General features: G+C 55.7%; 1 protein-coding gene and 1 long non-coding RNA gene across 2 annotated transcripts in view; both read left to right on the top strand.

Annotated features, from left to right (window-relative positions):
- The window catches only part of LOC135406004 (zinc finger protein 91-like), a 369,522-nt gene that overhangs the window by 82,793 nt on the left and 266,181 nt on the right, over positions 1-20,548 (top strand). Inside the window, exon 3 of the mRNA XM_064640514.1 lies at positions 14,790-15,596. Within this exon, the coding sequence (XP_064496584.1) occupies positions 14,790-15,596 (807 nt within the window). The remainder of the gene's footprint in view (positions 1-14,789; positions 15,597-20,548) is intronic.
- On the top strand, positions 10,932-14,611 carry LOC135406170 (uncharacterized). Its single transcript, XR_010426189.1, has 3 exons — positions 10,932-11,872; positions 14,279-14,354; positions 14,543-14,611. It is a non-coding gene; the product is annotated as an uncharacterized LOC135406170 (long non-coding RNA).

A 20,548-nucleotide genomic window follows, 5' to 3' on the forward strand; every position in this document is an offset into this window, starting at 1 on the left:
CCTCAGCTAAGCCCTCCCGAGCCCTCCAGCCTTTCCACCCTCGCCCGCGCTCCCCGCAGCCCCCGAGGGGATCCCCAGACCCGCTCCCCCCGCAGACCCCCCCAGCTCACACACCCGAGCGCAGCTTTGCCCGGGGCCGCCCCCGAATCCCCCCGCGCCAAAGATGGCGCCCTTCGCGCGCTTCGCATGGACACACCCCCGCCGCAGCCAATCAGCGCGCGGCCACGCCCCCTGCCCGCCCTCCGCCCCGCCCCCGCCTCGCGCGGGGCACCCCGGGAGGTTCCGCAGTCAGTGCCGGGCACGGCCCCGGCAGCGCAGCCCCGAGGGACCCGGTGTGCTGTGGGCTGGAGAGGAACCTCCTCAGCTGGGCCCCGAGGGACCCGGTGTGCTGTGGGCTGGACAGGAACCTCCTCAGCTGGGCCCCGAGGGACCCGGTGTGCTGTGGGCTGGAGAGGAACCTCCTCAGCTGGGCCCTTCCCTCCTCCCTGCCCCTCCTCAGCCGGGCCCTTCCCTCCTCCCTGCCCCTCCTCAGCTGGGCCCTTCCCTCCTCCCTGCCCCTCCCCAGCTGGGCCCTTCCTGCCCACCAGCTCCTGCTCCAAAGGGCTCCCACACACCCTGGGCCACTTGTCCCACTTGGGCACTGGAGCTGCCCCAGGGCGTCTCTGGGCAGTGGCCAGCTCTGGGACTGCTCTGCCTGAAGCCAGGAGTGTGGAATTTAGGAGACACTTGGAACCTCTAGAGAACGGAACTCTTGGGAATTGCTGAAGGCTTCCTGGCCAGCATTGTCAGACCTTTTTTTTTTTTTTTTTAATTTCAACAATTTTTCTCCAGTTTTTCTCATTGACAACACCTTCTATATATATTAAGCTGATTCTTTCACTATGTACATGAATAGGTTTTTTGCAGCTACTTATCAAACTAAATATCCCACCAATTATTCAGTTATGGAAACATGGCTCAGAGGAAGCTCCTGATTTTTGGGGCACCTTTCATCTCTCTAATTTTGCCTCTTCTGTTCTTCCTCTCCCTATTTTTGTCTTGAAAAAGCTCTCCAGGATGTGTGTGCCTGGGAGTGTATTCATCCTCTGAGCTGTGCCATGGGACAGGGGACAAGTGCACCTTCCAGAGAAATCTGCCCCTCCTGCTCACAGAAGCCCCCTGAGTGCCCAGGTGAGATGGTGCCCAGGCTGCTTTGCTGGTGTGAAATGAAAGGGCCAGGCCAGAAAGGCAGAGGAGGGTGATGGAGGAGACAGGGCCATTTGCAGGGGATGTGTGTGAGGCTGGGGAGATGAATGTCCCTGGGCCAGTGAAGGCTGTTCCTGGAGTCTCCCCAGACCTGTCAGGGCTCTGACAGGGCTCCAGAGCTGAGCTGGGCTCCTGCCCTGCTCACACCCCCAGGGCTGTGCAGGGACACGAGTCCTTCCCTTGCACACACCTCCAGTTCCTGGCAGCAGGGGCAGTGTCTGCCTGGCTCCTGCTGCCACTGCCAGGGGCTGGAGGCCCCTCAGCCCTGCAGAGCCCCCACCCTGCCCACTCACACACTTCAGCTCAACACTGGGGTTTTCCCCTCCCTGGCACTGCCCAGTCCAGCCCCTCCCTGCTCCCCCCATCTCCTGCCCCTGCCCCAGCCCAGCAGAGCAGCACACTCAGGGCTGGCCCTGCAGCAGGACACGGAGGCCATGGAGCTCAGGGACAGGCCCTCTGGGTCTGCAATGCTCAGCACATCAGCAGCTCAGGCAGCTCCTGCAGCCCCAGGGCCAGCCCCGCTCCCCAGCACAGCAGCAGAGAATCGGCCCCGGGCTCCTCAGGCCCCATTTGCCATCTCCAGGGGCACTGGCCACCACCAGCACCAGCTGGAGCAGCCTCAGCCCCTCAGCCCCCACAGGGGGACCCTGAGGGCAGCACACGGACTCCAGGGAGAAACCAGCAAGGCAAGGACCCTCTGGAGAGTCTGCTCCTTGGCCTTCTTCTTGAGAGCCCTGGAGAAGAAGAGCTGAGGCTTCAGGCTGTGCCTGAGCAAATGGAGCCCCTTGTGTGGTGGAAAGAGTGCAGTGGAGCCCAGCTCATGCCAGCAGTGCCATGGCCACAGGACTGACCCAGCCCAGCCCAGGGACCAAGGCCCAGAGCACTGAGGCCTCACCCAGGCCCAGAAGGGGAGGGGGGCAGGAGAAAAAGAGCAGCTCTCAACAGGCCAAATGCTGCTGCTCCCTGGCACTGCTGCTGTGCTGGGACTCTGTTCCCTGCCCCTCTGCACACAGGCACTGCCCTGCCAGACTCATCAGAGTGTAGAGAATTGGTTGGAAATGTGAGGACATATGAACATGGCTAAGGCTATGGATGAGCTGCTAAAGTATAAGACGCAGTCTGACTAGGCCCATGAGAAAGTCTGAGATAGCAGGGCCCATGAGAAAGTCTGAGATAACAGGGCCGTGAGAAAGCAGCAGAGTCCTTGGGTATTCTAAATTGGGCTGAAAAACAGGAGCTAGGCATTACCAAAACAAAGACACTTAACGAGCCACCTGTGTAAACAATGAAAGACAGTTAAGATGATATCACCACCTAACTGAGCACCAATAATGAGCCTAATTTCTGTAATATTCATGAGCCTATTATAGAGTGTATATTAAGCTGTTGTCAATCTACAATAAACGAAGTTCCTGGATTCTCACATTGAGGTGTCTAGAGCTTTCCGTCGCGACAAAATGGCGCCCGAACAGGGACCAAAGAGGGGTCCCTAGGGGATCAAGTCGGATCTCCTGGGTCGGAGTCAAGTCGGACTCGGAGTCAAGTCGGACTCCCGAGAGCCAAGTCGGGTTCTCGCAGCCACGGTCGGACGTAGGAGTTTTGGTCGGTCTTGCCGTGCAGCACAAGAAGGCGAAAGGGCTGGAAGCAAAAGAGCTCAAAGTTCCGTGCTTCCAGGGACCGGCGCCCGGGACGACTCCTGAAGAAGGAGGCCCGCCGACCAAGCCGCAAAGTCTCGTGGAAAGGGCTGCACAAAGCGTGGTAACACGTTTTTTAGGTAATTGAGGGACAGGCGGCACTATCATTGCTCCAATGCTTTCTGTGAAAGCGGGGAGTTAAGACGACCTGGCTTTGCGACAGATGCTGCTTTCATGTAAGGGCCAGGGATATGAAGCGAACACTGTAACTGCCTTTACTATCTCTACTTGGAAAGAACTTAGTGATAAACTCTTTACTGCTGCCTATAAGGGAGAAAAAGTTGCTGCTTCCCTCCTTACAATTTGGCGATTGTTATCTGGAACAGTAAAAGGCATTAAAGCACAGTCTGAGGACATTAGGATGCTACTGGATACCATCATACGGAGAAATCGTGTAAAAAGGGAGTCGAGCGGAGTTGAAGGGAGCCGGAGCGGGACCAGAGATCGCGGAGCGGGGCCGGAGACAACGGAGCGGCCCTACCAACATGAACGCGGTGCTAGCACCTCGGCAGTGCGTATCCAGGACGATCGGAAGCGACGGCTGCAGTGTGAAAGTACTGCTGATAGACCAGAGATAAACTTTACGAACACTATGACTGAGTTCCACCTTAAGACATTTCCAGCTTTTCATCTGAACTGTGCAGCGGGACTGCGCTGCGCATTTGTGGCTGTGTTCACGGCGCTGTGTGCTTATGCCGCCGTGTTGAGTGAACCCGTGCCGGCGCCGGGTCTGTCCGCCTGTGGCGGGTGCCTACGGGGCGGGTGCCCCCGAGCAGCGGGGCAGTGGCGGTGGTCGCGCCGCCTGCGTGGCCCCGGCTCTGAGCGGTGCCCCCGCGTGCGTGCACGCCGGCGGCCCCGGGCGCGGCGGGCGGCGGGGGGGCTCTGTTTCCCCCGCACTGCTGACAGCCATGGTCCCGGGGGGTGTGCGTTCCCCTTCCCTTCTTTGCAGCGAGTGGTTTTTCCCTGGTGTTGCTCCTCTTCCTAGAGTTAATGACGGTAGCAAAAACATTGGGGGGTGCAGTCGGGGGAGGGGGAAAGCTGTTTCTCTTTTTCCCCCGTTACACCAATCACCCCTTCTCTGAAACGTGCCTGTTTGCAGCTGTTCTCTCCCTCTCCTATGTTTTTGTCTTTTCTTAAGCAGACCCTGTGATTAAGTTCCTTCTGCTGATCTCTCTGGGTGAGCCCAGCCCCTCCTTCCCCTCCTTCGTCCTTCGGCAATGAGGAGCGTGGGGGGAGGCAAAGACGGTAAAACACGGAAAAAAGGGAAAAGAGAAAAAACAACTTAAAATTAACAATATCCCAACTTATAAATCAAATAAGATTGCATTGTTTTTACAGCAATAGGTGTTAAGCATGCAGTGTGCTCATGGCATTCTCAAATGTTTTCTTCAAAAACAGAAAGGGAGACTGACGAAAAATCCTTTGAAGTAAGATTAGAAATAACGCGACATCCGTGCTTAGCTTTTGCATATTGCAGAAGGTTGTTAAGAATTTCCTATAGTTTGCCATTTTGCTTCTCTTACATGAAATTTGGCTGTTTCCCCCAGGGGCAGGGTGCAGGTAGAAGATTTGGAGACGGAACGATGAGACAGAAGGGGATATAGTCTTGCCCCCTGCAAAAGTAGCTTTATTGCCTTTATGATAAAATAGCATTGCTCTATAAGAAGGGTTGAAGATTTCCAAGATAATATTCTGTTCTTTCTTGCTGTATTTGTCTTTTACATGGAGAGTTATGCAGGATTTGCAGATTGCTGATGGCAGCTATGCCATAAATTTCCTTTGAATTATGAAACTGACAAGAAGTGCACAGCCAATGACCACTTGAAAATGTGTGTGTGATTGAGGAGCGTGTCTGAGGTGGCCACCTGAATGTTGTGTGAAAGAAAAAAGCTACATGAATGTGTGAATGTGTAAACTTAAAAATACTTTCTGCCGGTGTCAAGATTTTAGAGATGTGTAACGTGATTCTGTTGAACCATAGTGATTCCTTATTCTGAATGAGCTCTAAGTTATATTAAGCAAGGCCTACGATAGATATTGACAGTTATTGTAATCTTAGTAGTAGCTCGTGTTGCCTTTTCTTGTATTACTAGACGTGTAAATACTACGACGAAGAAAGCATTGTTGGCACAAAATAAAAACGGGGGAATTGTAGAGGATTGGTTAGAAATGTGAGGACATATGAACATGGCTAAGGCTATGGATGAGCTGCTAAAGTATAAGACGCAGTCTGACTAGGCCCATGAGAAAGTCTGAGATAGCAGGGCCGTGAGAAAGCAGCAGCGTCCTTGGGTATTCTAAATTGGGCTGAAAAACAGGAGCTAGGCATTACCAAAACAAAGACACTTAACGAGCCACCTGTGTAAACAATGAAAGACAGTTAAGATGATATCACCACCTAACTGAGCACCAATAATGAGCCTAATTTCTGTAATATTCATGAGCCTATTATAGAGTGTATATTAAGCTGTTGTCAATCTACAATAAACGAAGTTCCTGGATTCTCACATTGAGGTGTCTAGAGCTTTCCGTCGCGACACACATCATTAAGTTTCTTCACACTGAAATACAACAGACATTTCAGGGCACCTGAACAGCCAGATTCTTAAAGCACAGCTACCTCAAGGCAAGGGAAGAAGTGAGATTCAGTGGCACTTGGCAGAAGCTGCCCAGTGCATTTTGTCAAATGGGTATTTACCCAAAGGAGCAACAAGCTCAAGCCATCAGGGAAAGAGCCAGATGATGGAAGGGTGTTAGCTGCTGAGAATTTCTTTGGGAAGAAGTAGACTGTTAACTTGAGATAGAAATTTGCAGTATACCATGGAACCTTATTCAAAGTCCAGCTGGAAAATACCTTATTGCTAAGAGTGTGAAATAAATCCTAAAGTGTCATCAACTCTGTGATTTCCTCTTTATTCCCAATCACTAATTAAAGAAACATAACTCAGGTGTGATCTCACTCTGTGCTCCAGTGAGATCAACATTAGAACAATATTGTCACTGTCTCCTGGTCTCTTGTGCTCCTCACTGGCAGGCACTTGGTGCACCCCTGGATATCCTGCTAAGGAGGTAAAAAACTAACCCTTCTAAAGTTCCAGATTTCCCTCACCTGTTTGGACACAGTTGGACAAACTGGACCAAGTTATGACTTGAAAGCCACCTGCTGGATTTAGCAATAATTACTCCTTGTTTTGATCTGAGGGAAAAAGGCTCACACCACACAACCTCTGAATGCTCCTTTGAACTCACCCACAGTGTGTTCACAAAGACACAGAGCAAGGCTTTTAGCTTTTGCTGCTCCCCTCAGGTCCAGCAGACAAAAAATGTCTCTGTGAAACAACAGCAATTGCCTTACCTTGTTACTGAACTCCATTCAGTTTATCTGGTCTCAAACAAACACTCCATATTTTCTCCTTGTTTTATTTCTAAGGCCATGGGTCTGGGTATTTAGATGACTGCCTTCACTGGTGCAGGATAGAAACGGTTCACATGGCTATAAATGAATATTATTCTCTTGACAAAAACACCTTTTCTAAAGCCTCTGACAAAAAGAAAGGGAAAAAAACCCAGACAGAAAAAGGGAGCCACAGGCACATTGCCTGTCACCCACCAAAAAAGGTCTCCTCCCTAAAGATAATTCAGGCACACCCTTCAATCTGGATCTCTCACTATCACCCCAAACTCTTCTTTAGTGGAAGTTTCTGTAGGGAAGCTGAAGTGCATCACTGTCCCAGACAGCCAAGGATAAGGTGACTGAGGGAATTCAGTTGCTCTAATTAATGCAGGATTATTTCCCTTTCTTTTGGTGAAGCTAATAATGTGACTGGTGGAATGTCAGTAAAAATGAAATCATAAACTAGTGCAGTAGCAAAGGGAAAACTTACTTTAGTTATGGAGTGTTGCCAGCAGAAATCTTGACAATCTTACACATATTTACACTGATAAAATACCACCTGTACTTCCTGGGATACTGCAAGCTTTCTGCAATCCTTGTGGCATGTCTGTACAGAGCAAGAGTTAACATTTGAGGTGATACCTTAATAAATGAGTTGCAGTTCTATTGTCTCTTGAATGTTAAACACCACATCCTAAATGCAGGAACACGTTCAAGGTCAATGTCCTATTTTAGACCTTTTCAGCAGCTGTGATATTGTGATAATCACACCTAAAACATTCCTCTAGGGACAGTAAATTAGCTCTTTTCACTAGAAGGATTCTTATGATCAAAAACAAATCTGAAAGAGAACAAAGTCAGATTTCTTTTTTTGTTTGTTTGTTGGTTCTTTTTCAGCAATACAATAAATTGCTGTCCCTAACTGGGATGGCTTTTCTACCCAAGAATTTAAAAGAAAACCCCAAAGTTCACTTTATTATGCACTTATATAACCTTTGGGGTTTTTTGGGTTTTTTTGGAGGCCTCACTTATGTAAAAATACCTTCCTTAAAATGCATTTATGCTTTCTGTAAGAACCAAACCATTCCAGCTGACATAGCATTCTGTCACCAATACTGCAGGGAAATGTAATATCCCACTGAAGCAGAAGGGAAAGAAGACAACTGAGCATCAGCAGCTCTTCCTAAGCAAGGTCAGGGGTTTAGCTCCATCTAACTGAGGGATGACATGTGTCCCTCAAAATGAGTCTCTTCCCACTCCCCCCCAGCCCTTCTACCCGACTGCAAGCTCAAAGTTCTAAAAAGAGAAGAGGAAGCTGGAGCGTCAATATTTCCCCAGTGCAAACCCCAATGATCTTTGCTGGGAGCTGACAGGAATTGCTGTTCCACTGCCCTGGGAGATCCCGGCTTGAGGCGAGAGCGCAGCCCCGCCCAGAGCCCCCAACCCCTCTGAGAGCTTTTGTAGCGTCTGTTTGTCCATGTCCCTGTGGCAGAGGCTCCCCCGACATCTGCCCTGGAGCTGGAACAGCTGCTGGACCAAACAAGGCGTTGTCCAGCCCGCCTTCCCCCAGCCCCGACCGCCCCAGCCCATCTTCCATCGCTCTGCTTCCTTTTCCTGCCCCTGCTCCCCCTCCGCTCCCTTCCCTCTGGCATTTTTATGAGGAATGTTCTCGCTGTTCTCACTGTCCGAGCATGAGCTGATCCCCAGGGCAGCCTGTGGAATGTAACCCCTCAAGCACCGAATTCCTTCCCCTGTGCCAAAGACACGGGTTTGTTGTTGCTGCCCCTCCCGCCGAGCACCAGCTCCATCTCCTGCTCCTGCCCAGCGGCTTTGCAGAAATCCGGGGCTGGGTGTGGATTGAAGGCTGGGGCAAGGGACAGGATAAAGTTGCTTCACTTCCACCCTTGGTGTCTCGGTGTTTGTGATCTTGGGAATCCTCACAAACCTGGAACAATGGCAGATTATCTGTTGTTGTAAGATATGTACCTGGAGATTGTTTTGATATGTGTTTAAATCTTCCTTGAAAGAACAACTGATAGAAAACAATGTATAAAAAAAAGGAAAAGGGAAAAATAAGAAAAAAAAATTAAAAAAAAAGGGAGAAAAAAGAGAAAAAGGAGAAAAAAAAGAGAAAAAAAGAAAGAAAAACAGGAAAAATGAGAAAAAAAAGAAAAAACAATGAAAAAAGAGAAAAGAGAAAAAAGAAAAAAGAGAGAGAAAAAAGGGAAGAAAAGAAAGAAGAAATAAAGAAAAGAAAGAAAGAAAAAAGAGAAAATAAAAGAAGACAGAGAAACAAAACCCCAAACAGTCCGATCCTCCCCGCCGCAAGGACTACAACTCCCACAATGCACCGCGCAGGCGGAGGGCGGGCCGGGGCCGGGGCCGCGCGCTGATTGGCTGCGGGGCGGGTCTGTAAAGGCGGGGGGCGGGCAGAGCGGGCGCCATGTTGGCCTCGTGGCGTGAGGGGGAGAAGGTGCCGGTCGCTGCACTTCGCTGTGAGAGCTGGCGGGGGGCGGCGAGAGCGGGGTCTGGGCATCCCCTCGGGGCTGCGGGGAGCGCGGCTGGGGGTGGGAGGGCCGGAGGGCTCGGGAGGGCTTAGCGGGGGGGTTCGGGGGTTCCCGGGAACGTTTTGAGGGGTCCCTGAGGGGGTTCGGTGTCCTGAGGGGACTCAGGGGGGAGGTTGAAGGTCCCTGAAGGGGTTTGGGGGGCTCTGATGGGGGTTTTGGTTTCTGAGGAGATTTGGGGGGTCCCAGGTGGGCTTTGGGGGTCTGTGAGGAGGTTTGGGGTTCCTGGGGGGCTTTGCGGGGACCTTCGAGGCAGTTTTGGGGTCTCTAGGGGGTTTAATGGGTCCCAGGCGGTTCTGAGGGTCCGTGAGGGGGATTGGGGGTCCCTGAATGGGCTTGGGGAGTCTCAAGTGGGTTTTGCGGGTCACTGAGAGGGTTTAGAGGGTGCTGGGGAGGGATGAGGGGTCCTTGAGGAGGTTTCGATGGGTCGAGGGGGGGATTTCAGGGGTTGTGAGGGGATTTTAGGGGGTCCCCTAAAGCCCAGCAGTGGGTTCAGGGGGTCCCCCAGCTCCCAGGGGAGGGGTCCTAGGGATGCCCCCCAAAATCTGGGGGGGAGATGTACCACATCTGGGTAAGGGGATCCCAGTGCCCCCAGTATATCCCAGTGACCTCCCAGTGACCCCCTCAGTATGGCCCAGTAACCCCCTCAGTGACCAGCCAGTGTGTCCCAGTGACCTCCCACTGCCCCCCAGTATGGCCCAGTGATCCTGCAGTGAGCACCCAATAACCCCCAGTATGGCCCAGTAACCTCCCAGTGTCCCCCCGTGTGTCCTGGTAATCTCCCAGTAACTCCCCAGTTCTCTGCCAGTGCCCCCCAGTGTGCCCCAGTTCACCTCCAGTCCCTCCCAGTGCCCTCCCAGTGTCCCTCAGTAACACCCCAGTCCCTCCCAGTGCCCCCTGGTTCCCCCCAGTGTGTCCCAGTATCCCCCAGTAATCCCCCAGTGCCCCCCAAAGCCCCCCAGCTGTCCCCAGCGTGTCCCCAGATGCCCTTGGCCTTTCTGTGAGTGTGGCGGGGAGGGGGGATGAGTTTGGTGTCAGAGGGTCCAGGGGGATGAGATGGAGCGTTGGGGACATCAGGAATGGGGTTTGGGGACAGTGGAATTGGGGGTGTCAGGGGGGGAACTGGGGACACCAAGAGGGTCTTCGGGACATCAGGGATCACCTGCTTGTGGTGCAGCCCCTCCTCTCCCCCACAGGCCCCATTAAGCCCCCCCAAATGTCCCCTAACCTCCATTTTCCCTTTAATCCTCTCCCCCCACAGATCCCTTTGATGCCCCAATGCCCCCAAACCCCATTTTAGCTCCCCCAAATGCACCCAAAGCACCCCAAAACCCCCCAAATCCCCATCCAACCATCCCCCCGGATCCCTTCAAATCTCCCCCAGCCCCCCTTCAAATCCCTTCCAACCCCCTCAAAAAGGGATCACCCGGCAGCAGGAGCACAGTGGCTGTACTGGGGGCACTGGGCTGTACTGGGAGGGCACTGGGGTGGGCTCAGGTGTCCCACGACAAGGTGGCCCAGCTCCAGGAGAGATCTGGGGAGCAGTGAGGAGGTACTGGTCTGTACTGGTCTGTACTGGTTTGTACCCTCAATCCCCAAAGCCCCTCCCCAGCTCCCCCAGGACCCTCCCGCACCCCAAATCCCCCCAGGCCCCACCAGCCCCTGACTTGTTCCTGCTGCCCCTTGAGCATCTGCAGCTGCTGCAGAACCAGGTATTTCATCAGCAAATGTGCAGGTGACCCCAAGCTGGGGTGTGTTGATGTGCTGGAAGGCAGGAGGGCTCTGCAGAGGGACCTGGCCCAGCTGGATCCATGGGCTGATTGCAAGGGGATGAGGTTCCAGCAGGCCAAGGGCCGGGTCCTGCCCTTTGGCCACAAGAAGCCCCGTCAGCCCCCCGGGCTGGGGCCAGAGTGTCTGGAGAGCAGGCAGGCAGAAAGGGAGCTGGGAGTGGGGATGGACAGGAAGCTGAACAGGAGGCAGAGTGTGGCCAGGGGGCCAAGAGGGCCAATGGAGTGGGAAGTGTGGCCAATGTGTGAGGAAGAGTGTGGCAGCAGGAGCAGGGAAGTGATTGTTGGGCTGGAGTGAGCGCTGGTGAGGCCACCCCTGGAGTGCTGTGTCCAGCTCTGGGCCCCTGAGTTGAGGAAGGCCCTGGAGGGGCTGGAGCAGGAGCAGAGAAGAGCAGCGAGGCTGGGGAAGGGAGTGGAGCACAAGTGGTGTGAGGAGAGGCTGAGGGAGCTGGGGGTGTTGAGGCTGGAGAAGAGGAGGCTCAGGGGAGACCTCCTGACTCTCTGCAAGTCCCTGCCAGGAGGTTGGAGCCAGGTGGGGGTGGGGCTGTTGTGCCAGGAAGCAGCAGTAGGACAAGAGGGCTGGGTCTGGAGCTGTGCCAGGGGAGGTTTAGGTTGGATATTGGGAAGGAATTTTTTACTGAGAGAGTAATCAGGCCTTGGAATGGGCTGGGCAGGGAGGGGGTGGAGTCCCTGTCCCTGGAGGTGTTGAAGGTGAGAGTGGATGTGGCCTCAGTGCCATGGTCTGGGAAGCACAGCAGGGTTGGATCCAGGGCTGGACTTGATGATCTCGGAGGTCTTTTCCAACCCAGCTGATTCTGTGATTCTCTGATTGCCATTCCTGTGGCAGCACATGCTTGAGGCTCCATCCCCAGGGTGAGAGAGATGTCTGTCCATATCTATCTGCAAGGTTAGTCTGTAAATGTGTGGTGTTAGCAAAGCAGGCTGAGTTGTGGGCTGGTTGTAGAAGGAGAAAGAAGCCCCCAGCCCAGTGCAAGCAGGCAGCCCTCAGCTTGCACATGATGTCCCCTCCCTGCAGGTTCCTGTCCTTGAGCCCAGGCCCTGAGGTGAGGCTGAGAATAAGTGCAAGGCAGAGGTGCTGCTGAGGAAGGAGAGCCCCGTGGTGGGGAAGGCACAAAGCTGTGTGTGCCCATCCCCGAGCAGGTGCTGTGTCCATCCCCTGTGTGCCAGGTGAGCTGGGGCTTTGCTGCAGAGCTGCGGGCGCTGATTTGAGCGGCTGCAAGTGCTGAGATGGTGGGCACCCAGGAACACCAACTGTGCCTGGCCACGGAGCCTGCAAGGAGGAGCAGAAACAGCCCTGGCAGTGTGGGGGGCCAGGTTGTCCCTGTGCCTTCCCCTGCAGGCCCTGGCTGTCCCTGCTGGGCCCTGTCCATCCCCATCAGGTCCCTGCCCGTCCCCCCGGGCTGAGCTCCCCCCAGGAAGTGCCGTGGAGCTGAAGCTGCTGCCATCCCCCCCTGCAGCCGCTGCCCCGACCAAGGGAGCAGCAAAGGCAGGGCCAGGAGCAGAGGCAGCAGCAGGGGAGCCCTGGGGGGGCCGGGAAGCTCTTGTGTGGGGCAGGAAAGAGGCGCTGGGCACGAGGCCGGGGCTGTGCTGAGCAGGCCCAGCCCTCACATCCCCCCAGCCAACGCCGGCTGCCCAGGGGGCTTGGGAGGGACCCCCAGCCCGTGTGCCCCACACTGAGCTGGCAGAGAGAGAGCCAAGGGACAGGGCCACGGGCAGGGCCCCGGGGGAGGGACAGGCAGGGCCATTGCAGGGCCACGGTGAGGGCACAGCCTGTGGCAGCAGAGCTGCCCAGGGCCGGGGGCAGCCGGGGCTGTTGGGACCAGCCAGTGCTGGGGCCGAGCAGAGCACGAGGCCTCTTGCAGAGCCCTGGAGCAGCCTCCCACTTGCCAGCCCTGCCCTGGTGGGGTGACACTGTCCCCTCCCTACAGGACACTCCCCCAAAAAACTTCGTGGGGGCCTTTTGTGTCTATTCCTGGTTGGTGATTCCTGCTGAGGACCTGAGGGAGCCTCTGCAATCCCATCCATGGGACACAGTCTCCTCTGCAGAGCTTGACTCCCTGCAGACTTTGCAGGGAAATCTGTGCTGGCAGCCTGAGTATGTCAAGACCCCCCACGCTCCCCCCCAGGATATTTGGGACGAGTTCCCCCTTCCTGGGCACCCGTGGGATGGGGGGCGATTGTTCTCCTGCTGTTGCTGTTGCTGCTCCACCCCTGTCCCGGCCCTTCCTGCCGCTGTGGGGTGAGCGGAGCGGCCACGATGGGAAAGGGGGGAGAGGAGCGAAAAGAGCGGGTGGGACCCCCAAAGGGAGCGCGAGGGGCGGTGGGTCACCCCCAAAGGGAGCTGGGGGAGCGGGGTTTGGGGGGCCGATGGGGAAGGGGTGGGAGAGGGGGGCTGAGGGGAGGGGAGGGAGCGGGACTGGGGTTGCTGTGGGGGTGCCTCGGTGTCCCCGTGCCTTGATCCCTGGAGAGCGGGGGAGGCTGGAGAGAGGGGGGAGCTGTGAGAGCCCCGAGAGCTGGAGAGGGGGGAGCTCGGGCCCCCTGTGCCGAGCCAGCGTTCAGGGCCCTGCTGTTGGTGCCAAATTGCCCCTGGTCAGGCTGAGCCCAGAGCCCGCCCACGTGTCAGGGGGCCCGATCCGCTCCCTGCTCTCGTTGCCCTGGGGCAGCCTCTGGTGTCCCCCCGCCCGTGGGGCTGTTTGGGTGCCTGGGGCACAGCCGACCCTTGTGCAGGGCTGTGCCCTTGGGGGCTGTTGGGGGTGGGTGGGAGGTGTTTTTTGGGGGCCGGGCTGGGTTGGGGTCAGAGCCCTGGTGGTGGGTGGGGGATGCGGGTCCCCCCCACGATGGGGGTTGGTGTTGCTGGGTCAGGCCCCGCCGGCTCCATTGTCAGTCCAGTGCTGATGGGAGGGACACAGCGGGTTTGGGGCCCCCCAGGAGTGCTGGGGGTGGGTGTGGAGCCCGGGAGCTGCCGAGTGTGGAGGGCGGAGCGGGGAGATGCCGGAGCTGGGGGACCCCCGGCAGCCTGGAGGGGGGAGCACGGAGAGGGAGGAGCCCCGGGACCCTCAGGAGCCTGAAACGGGGGGCGTGGAGAAGGGGAAGCCTGGACAGTGGGGACCCCTGGGATCCCTGGGACAACAGAGTGGAGAACCTGGAGAGGGGGAATGTCTGGGAACGTGACCCCTCGAAGGCGAGAGTCAGAGAAGGGACCCTTGGGACCCCCAACACTGCCAGCATCCCTAAGGGGGACCCCAAACATCCCAGACAGGGGAGACCCTCCAACCCCAGAGGGGAGAGACCAGAGAAGGGGAACTTCTGGGAGAGATTTTTTTTGGCTAATCTTCATATTTTTGGAGTATATTTCATCTGAATCTCAAGTTTTTGCAGTTTGAGGGTGTGGGGCTCTTCTTGCTATTTCTGAGGGGGTTTTGCCTGAATCTGGGTGGTTTGGGTTTTTCTGGGCTGAATCTTGGTGTTTGGGAGGTTTTTATGGTCACAGGATGCCTGGTGAGTTCTAGAGATGGACTTGGGCAGGAGGAACCCCCAAGGCAACGTGCTCAGCCCTTGTTTCCCCCCCATCAGGATTTGTCCTTCCCAAAGCTTGGGCAGATGAAGGAGGCTGCGAGGAAGAGGAAGATGCCTTGGGCCCCCCAGGCAGGTGAGGAGGCAGTCAGTGTCCCTTTGGGCGGGTGTTGTGCTGGCTCTGTCAGCCCAGCATGGCCCCGGCTGCAGGACAACCCCGCTGGCGCCGCCGTCCTGCCGGGGCCGGAGTTGGGGGGATGTCCTTGGCCTTCCCTGTGGGCTGGAGGCAAATCCCCTCCCTGTCCTTGTTGCTTCCTGCCCCAGGCCCCGAGCTGAGGACGGAGAGCCCGGAGGACAAATCCCCCCGGCAGAGCCTGGTGGGAGAGGCCGTTTTGAAGGGCTCCCCAGCCCAGGAAGGCAGCGGGGAGGAAAAGGGCCGGAGATCCCCCCGCAGGAGGGGCTCCAAAGCCAACCCAGGGTGCTCTGAGGAGGAAAGAGCCAGCCTGTGCCGGGAAGGCGGCCGGAGCTTGAGGGGGAACTCTGACCTGGTGGTCCCTGAGCAGCTTCCCAGCAGGGAGAAGCCCTTCAGGTGCTTGGAATGTGGGAAGAGCTTCAGGAAGAGCACGAAACTCCTTGCCCACCAGCACATTCACACTGGGGAACGGCCCTACACGTGTAGGGAATGTGGGAAGAGCTTCAGACACAGCTCCACCCTGATCCAACACCAGCGCATTCACACTGGGGAACGGCCCTACACGTGTAGGGAATGTGGGAAGAGCTTCAGGGACAGCTCCAACCTGATCCGACACCAGCACATCCACACTGGGGAACGGCCCTACACGTGTAGGGAGTGTGGGAAGAGCTTTAGGGACAACTCCACCCTGATCCAACACCAGCGCATCCACACTGGGGAACGGCCCTACACGTGTGGGGAATGTGGGAAGAGGTTTCAGCGCAGTGGGAATCTCCTCAGGCATGAGCAGACACACACGGATGAGAGGCCCTTCCGCTGCACCGACTGCGGGAAGGGCTTCAACCAGAACTCCACCCTCGTCAGGCACCGGCGCATCCACAGCAGGGAGAGGCCCTACAGCTCCAGCCCCCGCACCCACCATCTTATCCACACTGGGGAACGACCCTACAGGTGCTCGGAATGTGGGAAGAGGTTTAAGACCAGCTCCAATCTCCTCATGCATGAGCGGACGCACACGGATGAGAGGCCCTTCCGCTGCACCGACTGCGGGAAGGGCTTTAAGTGGAACTGCACCCTCGTCAGGCACCGGCGCATCCACAGCGGGGAGAGGCCCTACAAGTGTGGGGAGTGTGGGAAGAGCTTCACCCAGAGCGGTAACTTGACCAAACACCGACGGACCCACCAGTAAGGGGAACCCTGCGAGTGCCCCGACTGCAGGAAGAGCTTCGGCCGCTGCTTCCACCCCGAATGAACCCCCTGATGGGGAGGCAACCCCTGGAGTCCAGTGACTGTCAGTCCAACCCTTTCGACCACAAAGGGCCAGTCCCCTTTCCCAGAGGCAGCTTCTTCCAACAGAACCCTTCTTGGGGGTTGTGTGTGGAGATTCCTGCCTTGGCTGGGGACCCCCCAAAGTCACTCCTGGAGGCTGAGAGCAGAGATCTCCCCACCAGCGTTGGTCTGGGGGAGTTCCATCCATCTCTAATTAAGAATTATTGCTTTTGTGCCAGCTTGAGTAGAATTGCTTCAACAATTGCTTTAGTGTAGAGCACTGTCCTGTCTTATCCTGTACTCCTGGTAGTTTTAGTGTTTGTATTGTGCAGTAAATAATTCTGATGAAGATCTTTTGTCTGATCATTTTTAACCCTAAATAAGTTCATTTCTATCAATAGTTCTGATTTGCCATCATTAAAAGCTGGGGGACAAAAGTGGTTCAGTCCCAGCTCTGTAATTCCTCTAAACTGAAACTGTTGGTATGATGCAAGGCTGAGATTGGATCCAGCAGCCCCCAGCACCCCACAGGAAGTTGGGAGCTCAGGGGGGCCACCCCCCTTTGCCAACCCCCCTGTGCCCAAAGACCCCCATGGGACCGTTGGACCCACCAGCCCACCTTCCCTTTTCCACCCTTCTCCCTGTTCCTTCCACTTTCCCATTGTCCCCTCAATCCCCGTTTTCCTCCCGACCAGTTTTGGGCTCCCAACCCCCACTTTTTACCCCCTTTCCTTTGGTTGTTGAAGGATAAAATGAGGCTGCACACACAGAGTTCCATTTCAGGACTTGTTTGCCGACACTTTTCTGTGTCCCCTTTTATTCCTCTTCTCTCGTGAGCAGCACTCAGTGTTTGTCTTTTAGTCCATCAGAATTCCCAGCATGGCCCCAAAGCAGTGCCCTGATCCCACACATTCCCCTCCCCTCATGTGCTGGCTGTTCAGCCACCAGAGAAAAACACAGGCTGGTCATGGAGGCTGGTTCAAGAGCATTTGCACTTGGAGAAACAACCTTCTGTCTCTCCAAGCACTCAGCCAAGGTCCATCCTCCCTTTGCATTCCCATGAACTCAGGGCAGGTGCAGAGTGACTCCTCTTGGTCCCACCTCTGCCCCTGTTCTGTTTGGACACGCAGAGTTCACGGCCAAGAGGGCCAGGACCCGGGCTCCTTGTCTTTGGGCTTGTCCCATGTGCTTCCAGAGGACTTGGAATATTGAAACCAGGCAGATTCTGAACCCCTGCTCCTGGTGCTGCCACAGTGCCCATACACTGGCCCTGCAGGCATGGCCTGCACTGACTGGCCAGTGCAGCAGGAGCCGTGGCTGCGGCAGCTGCCGGGATTGCTGCAGAGATGATCCAAGCAATCAGCCCTCCCCTGAGGATTTCTGCATTTCACAGTTTCCTTCATTCACTGTATCCTGCATCATCCTCCCAGCTTCTGCTTCCCTGGGAGGCCCAGTTTGGCTCTTCTGCCCACGGGAATTATTAATGATAAATGGAGGGTAGGCACGTTTTGATCTGTGATACAACTAAAATAACAAGGATTACTTACAGGGGTGTTACAGGGCCCCTCGCCTCTCCGGTGCCACACGCAGAGCCCAGTGCCAGGGCTTGGTTACAGGGATTCAGGGAGAGGTCCCAGGTTGGACTCGATGATCTTGGAGCTCTTTTGCAACCTTCCTGATTCTGGGATTCTTTTCCCGTTGGAGCTGCAGCACGTTGGCTTTCCCAGGGCAGCTTCCTTTAGGACAGCCTTGCTGAGAGCTTTGCAGCGGATGGCACAGGGATCTGTGAGGAACAGCCCAGAGCAGCTGCTGCCTTAGGTGGGGGTGGGCGAGGGGAAGCCCTCCTGTGTCGGCCCAGGCTGTTGCAGGCAGGCAGTGCTGGGGAGGAACACACTGCAGCCTGGCCCCAGGGAGTGACCTCTGGGAGATGAGACTTTTGGGGAGAAATTGTTCCCTGGGAGGGAGGTGAGGCCCTGGGCCAGGTTGCCCAGAGAAGCTGTGGCTGCCCCACCGTGAGAAGTGTCCAAGGCCGGGTTGGACGGGGTTGGAGCCAACTGGTGTGGTGGAAGGTGTCCCTGCCCAGGTGTTCTGATCCCATTAGGGAGAGATGCCTCAGCCCGAATTAAGGTGTAAATGAGACCATTTGCCCAAAACAGGTGGATTTTATTTAATGCAGATTTTATTTAACACAGATTTTATTTAACAATAAATGTGAGTTAAAGAGATAGGTAGAGGGAATGGGTTCTTAAATAGAAACTACAGGAAATCTTCCTAATCTTATGTCTTGTCTTGTCTCTAATTCCTATAGTCTAACTGTAAACATCTATCTATGTGCCCTATAAATATAGTAATTATTATAATATGTAAATATAGTATATCTATCTTATGTAACTCTATCTTTGAAGTAAATCTACAATATCTAAATATTATAACTACATTTTATAATAATTAATAATTAAATTACTTAATTACTTAACTAGCCTAATTAATTAATTAAAGTAGTTAATTGACTTAAGGCATATTTGTTTGTTTGGCAAAAATCGTGTATGTTGTCCTCCTGCAGGGAGTTTCTGGGAGCAAAAGTCCTGTCTTGTTCATTCCCTGCAGGAGCAGTCAGGCATTGGAGTCAGTGTCTCAGGTGGGTGGTGGTGTCAGTGTCTGTGCTGGAAGCACTGCAGAGGTGTCCGGGCCCGCCTGGCGCTGGAGCGGGGCCTAATCCTGGGGCTGTCCCGCCGTGCAGGAGTGGAACAGCCTGCGCAGAGCCCCGAGTGCCCGCCTTTAGCGGGAGAGACGTTTGGTGGGGACAGGCAGCTGCCTGCTGAGGGCCTGGGCCTCCAGCTGGGGAGGCGAGGGGCTGGGGGGGCAGCAGGGGCTGCGTGGGGCAGGGACCTGGCTTGTCAAAGGCAGGAGAAGCTTCAGTCCCTCTGGGGGACAGGGCTTCCAGCTGGGGAGGTGAGGCGCAGAGCGGCACTTGTGTGCACGGGGCGGGTGCCCGGCGCTCAGCCCATGCCTGGCGAGGGACGGGCACTGGGAGCCCCTCTGCTGCAAGAATTCTCAGCCTGTCTTCTGTGCCTTGTCCTTCCTTGGGACAGCTCCAGCACGCTCAATTCTTCCCACTCATCCTCCTCCGGGAGCAAGGGCTTGACCCCAAGCTGGGGACGCTCATGTGTTCCCAGTCCGCCAGTGCCAGCTCTCTGTCCCTGTCATCTTCCCATCGGGACAGCCAGGAGGGTGTGTAGTCTTCCCAGTCGGACACTTCTTGGTAGCTCTTCACTCCATGGGACAGCTCTTCCTCGCCATATTCTTCCCAGTCAGACACTTCTTGGCCTCTACTCTCTTCTCCTTGGGACTGCTCCTGCTTCTGGATCCCTTTCCCCACCCACAACGTGGGGGAGCCCAGTTCTAGTTCCATCTCCATCTGAAGAACCATTCCGACGTCTTGAGGGACGGGGAAAGGGAACTCCAGGGGTTTCTTCAGGGGTTTCAGGCCCCGCGCCTGGAGGGGAGAGGTGCCCTCCCCTCCCCCCAGCACCCACGTGGTCCCATGGCTGGTACAGAGACAGCACACCGGCGTGGAGAGGAGGCAAGAGGGAGTTTATTGTTGGGGATGTTACATTTATAGGGTTAGGGAGAATCACAGGTTAACCAATTACAAGTCTCAAGGGGCTTACAGGAACACCCAATCACAGGAAGGGGTTAACAAGGTCCAATGAAACACCTCAGGACACCTTCCCAGGACATTCCTGCATGGGAGATAACAGTTGCTGGGGGGGGTGTTGGGAAGAAGAAACACGTGTTTGCAAAGAGACCACAAAGAGCCAGTTTAAGACATGTTTAAACAAGTTTCTCATCAGATTTAGTGCTACACCTGCTCGATGTTTTCTTCCCAGTCAGACACTTCTTGGTAGCTCTTCACTTCTCCTTGGGGCTCCTCTTCCTCGCTGTCTTCTTCCCAGTCAGACAATTCCTGGTAGCTCTTGACTTCTCCAGGGGACAGCTCCTGCTCAGTGCAGTCTTACCCCTGGGACACTTCTTGGTATATGTTGATGTTTCTTGGGACAACTCTTGGTCTCCCTCATCTTCCCACTGGGAAATGTCTTGGTCAATGTAGTATTTCCAGCCTATGCCCTCCCCAGGGAAGGGTCCCTCGTCAGTGTCTTGCACTGCCAGGACTGAGTCCCCTCCTGCTCCCTCCTCCTGCTCACTGAGGGCCTGGGCTTTCACCTGGGAAGGTGAGGGGCTGCTGGGGGAGCAGGGGCTTTGTGGGGCAGGGACTGGGCTCTCTGTCCTTTCTGCTGGAGCTGTTTTTACCGTGTCTGTATCCATGGTTTGTTCCAGGTTTCTCTCGTCCTCTGGCTCCTGGTGAGATCCCTGGATCTCAAGCTCAGGCTCGCTCAGGATCTCATGGGTGATGGACTGGTCTGTGTCCAGCAGGGCCTTGCTGCCCTCTGAGGGGCTGTGTGGGGCAGGGACCTGGTTCTGTGTCCCTGCCCATGGCACCTGCTCTCCAAAGGCTGGAGAACTCTCTGCCTCTTCCTCAACAGGAGCCAGAGGCCCCTGGGGCTCCTCCTCCTCAGCAGCTCCGGCCGGGGCAGCAGCTGCCGGCTCGGTGTCCGTGGCACTCACCGGGGCAGGAGCTGGACTGGGCAGGTCACGGGCTGCCTCTGCTGCCACCTCTGTGCCCACGCTGCTGGCAGAGCCGGGCCCCTCCTGGGGAACAATCTGAGGGTCCCCAGCGTTCAGTGGGTGCCAGGGTTTGTCCCAGGTGCTGTAACCGACATCATCTCCCCACTGGGACAGCTTTTTCTCACTCCTGTCTTCCCTTTGGGGCAGCTCTTGGGCACTGTAGTCTTCTTCCTGAGGTTGCT

The sequence above is a fragment of the Pseudopipra pipra genome, chromosome W, assembly GCF_036250125.1.
Source record: "Pseudopipra pipra isolate bDixPip1 chromosome W, bDixPip1.hap1, whole genome shotgun sequence".
NCBI classification, from domain to species: domain Eukaryota; kingdom Metazoa; phylum Chordata; class Aves; order Passeriformes; family Pipridae; genus Pseudopipra; species Pseudopipra pipra.